Raw genomic sequence first — 6234 nt, 5'->3', positions numbered from 1 at the left:
GAGAGGACATATGGTTGCAACAACAGCCGAGCTAAACTCCATTTCAAAAGAGGCTTTCTTGGAATGCTTCCAACAATGGCGGCACCGCTGGGAGAAGTGTGTGGTGTCCCAAGGAGACTACTTTGAGGGTGATTAGGTTTCCAACGCTCCAGGTATGCCAGTTTTTATTCCCCGGCCAAAGGTCGGATACTTTTCTCACAGGCCCCGTATATGTTGAAAATTATACAGCAACAATGTGCTAATAGTGAATTTAATTTTCAAGCCTATTTTCATCACAAGTCCCTTAATATTTGAAACTTTTCTAGCTTTAACAGCTAATATTCAACAAACATTTCTCTCTGATGACTAGTATATTTACAAGTATTCTGAATTCACCTCCACATAAAAAGAATTAAGCTAACCATAACATGTTATAAATATAAACATTCTGCACAACAATGTACTGTCTTCAGTGTTTGCAGGTGCATACGAACTGATAAAATGATTAAAATCAAAACTTCCTGAACACAATATTGTAACATATATTCCTTATTACAATGCACACTATTTTTTTATGCCTTTTCATGAGACATTAAGTGGTACATCCTGAAAATATTGCTAAAAAATTGTCATTAAATGGTACGAGTCATAAAAATTATGAGCTGTAAATTAATATTTCAAAACATTTTTGCATGAGATTCTTTAGTGTATAAGTAAAACCTGATTTCTCATGATGAAAACATGCTAAATTAAGCAAAGTAGCTGTTGATTGTGGATGAAACAAAATGGCTAATTTCAGTTTGTTACTAGGTAATTTACACCTTTTGAAGTAGTAGATTTTAAATGAAGTGAAATTACTGGGCCATTTTCTTTCTTTTTAATTTATGTTTAAAAGCAGAATGAGAAAAAAATGCAGAATTTACATAAACATAATGGTACAGAAATTAGAATCAAGAAATTAATGCATAACAATAAAGATTTTTTGCTATATAATTTATTATTCAATGTTTCGAAGAAAATTTTTGATTTTATTACCTGTTTGTACTAAAGGAGAATAAACAGTATCAGCAAACTTATCAGTTGTTGTATAACCACGCAGTTTAATTCTGTATGTAGCTCCTGATTTTAAGGGTCCATTACAGTACCGTGTTGTCGATGAACAATCCATATTTCCTATAATGAAGTCTTCCACTGAACTATCATTAAATGGATGATATGGTTCTGTCACCTAGATTTATAAACAAAGGTACAATAGATATATACATGCACTTAATTTGATTTTAACAACAAAGTTCAAATTAAGGAGCATCACTCACTTTCATTTCGATAAATGTTAACTTTCTAGAACCTGCTTCAGACAGTAACTGGTAATTCAAACATGACACACTGCAAACAGAGCACAAATTTTTAAAACTGACAGATGGCTTATTTATATCATCACAAAAAAAGACCCTGCATGGTATATTTATATGTGCAGCCAACGAAAAAGGATTGAGCATGCAAATTAAAAGAATGAAATCAAAATTGGCAGCCAAGCTGGTAGTTACACTTACAGCATTAATAAAAATTTTACAGCAAATATTCATTCATTAGTTTGCTGCAAATTTTGATTTCATTCCTCCAAGTTGTATGCTCAATCCTTTTTTTGTCTGCACCTTTTTTTTTCACACCTAAGATGTTTTTGATTAGATTTGTTTGTTTATTTGAAGTTAAGCATAAAGCTACACAATAGGCTATCTGTTCTCTGCCCTCCAAGGGTATTGAAACCCAGTTTCTAGCATTGTGAGTCTGCAGACATACTGCTGTACCACTCACTATGGAGCATTTTGATTAAATATCATGACTTTTGTCAATACACACCAACAAACCACAGCTAGTAAGAAAGTGACATTCGATTGTAACCAACATTAGTTTTAGGATTGCAACCCTATTATTCATAACAGATTCTTTACAAAATATATGGTGGTAGTTTTTACTCTCTAAAACAGTGTTAATAACTTCCTTTTATAGTAATGTCATAGAAACTAGATTAACAGTTTCTTGTCACCACCTGCATGCAAACGGTACAACTGTATCAAGCATCATTATTTACACTAATTGCTTAAGCTAATAACACATAACACTAAGCACTCTTTACTTAAGAGAATTTCATAAAATTTAGCAAATTTGTTCTTAAAAGTTAGCAATGAATAATAACTGTCCACCCATATGATTCCTTTGAAACCTTGAGCTAGAAATCGCTAATTTAGTTTGCTTAGCCTAACCAATACTTATGTCTCTGCGCATGCTTTTTTTGCTGCTGTAAATCAGTTGTCTTTAATCTGAATAACAAAAAACTAACAATTATCCACCTTTACTCTTAGGTGAAGCTGTAGTAAAATTTTCAGACAGATAGTTCATGTGACATTTTGCATAGGTGAAAACTGAGAAGTTTTGTTGAATAACTTTTCACATGTGGCATATACTTAGACCAAATTTAACACCTTCTTGTAGGCTGTAAAAAATCTATCATTGTACCAAATTTGGAAAAATCCATGAAAGTTAAGTATGTTTTTCTATCACATAATGTTTCCGTACTTTAGGTGCAAAGAAAAAAATTCTGGAAGAAATTTAATCCAAATTAGAGATTTTATATCTCATGTATTTCTTAACGGATTGCCTTGAATTTGGTATGTGAAGTAAGGGTCCATTAGAGCACATTTATTGAAAATATTGATAGATTGGATTACACCACAGTCCGAGCTGCAGAAAGTGGAAATTGTTAAGCTATTATTATCTGTTAATAACACACAGTGTGTCCTGCAAGTGTTTTTGCTGCACGAAACACTACCATGTGTCTTGATAAGGTGAAGAAAATACCACAAAATTCGTTTTTTACAATTGTTAAACTGCTGGTTAAAGAAAGAAAAAGAGAAACATGAAAACACAGGTATGCATTCATGTAAAATTTGGGTCATAGTAGATGACCAAACAATATTATGAGAAAGAAACAATAAATTAATGACATTTTTTTATTCAATTCGATTTAAGGAAGGTGTTTCCAGGATAAAAATGAGGTGCTGTTCCTTGCTTTCAGGAATGTTCAACTAGAGCAGATCTTAAGATAATTAGTTTGAGATGTGAAAGTTCATGTTTGTTATCACAAAAATGTTGGAAAATTAGCTCCTCAATATTACCACCAATAATATATGTTCCATGTTCTTGAAATCTTTCATTTACTTTTGGATCTGTCTCACTAATACATAAAAGGTTACAAAGATCATAAATGATGCAGGGGATAATAGACTCATATAGAACACAAACATATTGCATATACATGTCTTTATAAAATTGAAACTATCAAATGGTATAATTTTTTTTTAAATTTGCAACACTTTAAATATTTTTATCAATTTGTCGTGAATAAAGAAAAATCTTATTGATCCAAAATTTTCTAACCTGATATGGAGGCCAAGTAGAATAAATCTGAATATCTGCCCATGATGGCAGCTCCAAACTGCTGGATTCCTTTGCAGTATCTTCAGCAACTATCAGTGTATATGCTGTGACAGTGCCATGGGTATTAGCAAAGAAATTTTTATGGTATCTTACTTGAATTGTTGTGGATGTGTGACTGATTACAGTAGGAAAAATATTACTTGGTGGTGAAGGAGGTGCTGGAAGACAGAAGTTTTATTAGGATATCATCATGGAAAAAGTAGTGTCAAACATACAACTTCAACATATACTTTTGACACAGAAGGTTGCAAAAGTGAACTTTACCTACTGTCAATGAAAAAGAGTAGCAAAACCTCAAACATTCAGATACCAGTACTACTAGAATTAGAGATAATAATTTACCAACAAGGGAGTAACTAAGATTTAACTACAACATCACTACTTTAACTAATCACAGTTTGTATTATGAACTTCTGCAAATTTTCTGTTTATTGCTAAATGTGTTTAGCAAATTAATTCTCATAATATTAAAAATTATGTTCAATCACATGCATATTACCAATATATTTATAATTAATAACAAGATCATAATAAATGTATTAAGCTCAAACTATTACTTCAATAAACAAATATTACACAAAGATCAATCTCTTCTGTAGAATTTTTAGCTAAATACTTTCTTGAAGAACAAAAATCTTCATAAACATGTAAGTTAGTAACCATGAAAGAATCAGGTTTGGTGAAATGAGATTGGATACAGATAATGGAAATAAAAACGTTTGTTTTTGCAAATATGAAACAGTTCACATGAAACAATCATCTGTGCTTTCACTTGTACAAAAGGTTTCCTTTTCTACCATCCCAGAAACAGATCAAAGCAGAGAAGCCCCAAAATTTGTCCCTAACAAATATTGTATGTCAAGATTAATAGGTTATATAACTCAGAGCGTTAGGCTTAAAAATTTCATGCAAGCAATTGTTGAGTGCTACTAAAACATGAATGAATGTGATATCACAAAACCAAGGATTCTACTGTGAAAACATAAACTGCCTGTTTTAGTGGCTTTGAAACTATTTAGCAATAGCTGCAACATTATAAAAAGATTTCCTTAAAGGGGGACAAACGTATAGTTTTCTAGCTATATGATAAACATTTGTTTAAGGTGTAGACTAAAACTGAAAAAGCTGTCACTAGATGGGTTAATTTTGTGGCTTATAAATTAAGTAATTTTCATGTTGTTTCAAAGTTTTCAGTGGCTTAAAATATATATAGCTGTGTTAATGACTGTTTATCTTTCTTCAAGTTTTGACTAAATTGAGATATAAATATACAAGCATAAAGCAGTGAATGTCAGAGAAGCTTTATGATTTATCCCAAACTTCTGAAAAAACAAGTTATTCTGTTGAAGATATGTGGTATTCATATGACTTTATCATGTGATCTACACAACATACGATATATAATTGCTATAAAACTTAGGGATTTCTTTGAGATACATTATATGTACAGTCAAGAGAACAAGGTAAATACATCTGTGCAGGGATATATGGAAGTAAGGTCAGTATATGCTATAGATTCCATGACACATAGTACATATAGAAACAGACATCATGACAGAGGGTCTACAGCATGATGTAGGGAAAATATAATGTTTTATATAAAACAAGAGTATGCATAAATATCCTTGCTTTTAACCAGAACCAAACAGTTATACCGTGAAACCACGAGCTAATTAGACAAAACTAATTCCTACTGGAAGGTAAGACAAATTTCAGATAGTAATAACACAACACAACAATGAAAAAATATGTCATACCCCAAATAGGCATGGTTTCTTCATGAATCACTTTGTTCCCAGGTCCAACCTGTGTAAGTGCCTGAATCTAAGCAAAATAAAATCTTACTGTAGCAAATTATATGGGTAAACATCTATCAAAGCCTGCAAAAAAAATATTAGAATGCATGTATTGATCACTAACATATCAAATCCTACTTATCATCTCAAATAATGTATTCAGTACAGATGGTGGTCCAAATTATCTGTCCTATTTTAAAATTTAGTAAATAAATAACTAAAAAAAATACAACCATGCAGTTTTCAAGATCTTGTAGCCCAACTCAAGCAGTTATTTTTGGTATGTCAGTACATTTCTACATGTGCACCATTAGTGGCTCTCAGCAAGTCTAACTGATATTCGATTTCAATACACGTTCACTGCAACATGTTCACAGTTATAGTGGTGATGGCATCCATCATCCTGTTCTTTAGCTATGTGATGTTTTCTATAGATGTCGAATACACACTGTCCTTAACACTCCCCCAGAGAAAGAAGTCTAGTGGAGTGGTGTTTGGCAAATGCGGAGAACACAGAATTGGCACACCCCGACCAATCCTTTGCCTCAGAAATTTCTGATCTAGGAAGCGTCTGACTAACAAATTCCAGTGAGTGGTGCAACATCCTGTTGAAAAATTCTCCATGGTTGCAATTCCTCCAGTTCTGTGACAACAAATTGTTCCAGAATGTCAAGGTACATGCTCCTAGTAACAGTGGTCTCAGCAAAAGAGGAAGAATCAATAATACTGTTGCACATGAGACTGCACCACACATTCACCTTTGGGCTATCACACACAATTTCAGTGGTATCATGGGAGTTTCCTGAGCCCCAAACATAGACATTACGATAAACCACTTTACCCGAGGTATGAAATGTAGCCTCATCACTAAACAGTAACATAGACATTATGATAAACCACTTTACCCGAGGTATGAAATGTAGCCTCATCACTAAACAGTAACATAGACATTATGATAAAC

The 6234-nt window shown here is 32.5% G+C and overlaps 1 protein-coding gene across 2 annotated transcripts in view; it reads right to left on the bottom strand.

Moving 5' to 3' along the window:
* The window catches only part of LOC106457395 (tyrosine-protein phosphatase 10D-like), a 122782-nt gene that overhangs the window by 17851 nt on the left and 98697 nt on the right, over positions 1 to 6234 (bottom strand). For both annotated transcript variants that reach the window (XM_013916806.2, XM_022383294.1), the window contains exons 18-20: positions 5235 to 5301; positions 3418 to 3635; positions 1015 to 1207 (exon numbers count right to left, since the gene is read on the bottom strand). In XM_013916806.2, coding sequence (XP_013772260.1) covers positions 1015 to 1207; positions 3418 to 3635; positions 5235 to 5301 — 478 coding nt within the window. The remainder of the gene's footprint in view (positions 1 to 1014; positions 1208 to 3417; positions 3636 to 5234; positions 5302 to 6234) is intronic.

This window comes from Limulus polyphemus, unplaced genomic scaffold (genome assembly GCF_000517525.1).
Source record: "Limulus polyphemus unplaced genomic scaffold, Limulus_polyphemus-2.1.2 Scaffold325, whole genome shotgun sequence".
Lineage (NCBI taxonomy): Eukaryota > Metazoa > Arthropoda > Merostomata > Xiphosura > Limulidae > Limulus > Limulus polyphemus.
Note: the sequence above shows the minus strand (reverse complement) of the source record. Positions and strands in the feature narration are given on the sequence as shown.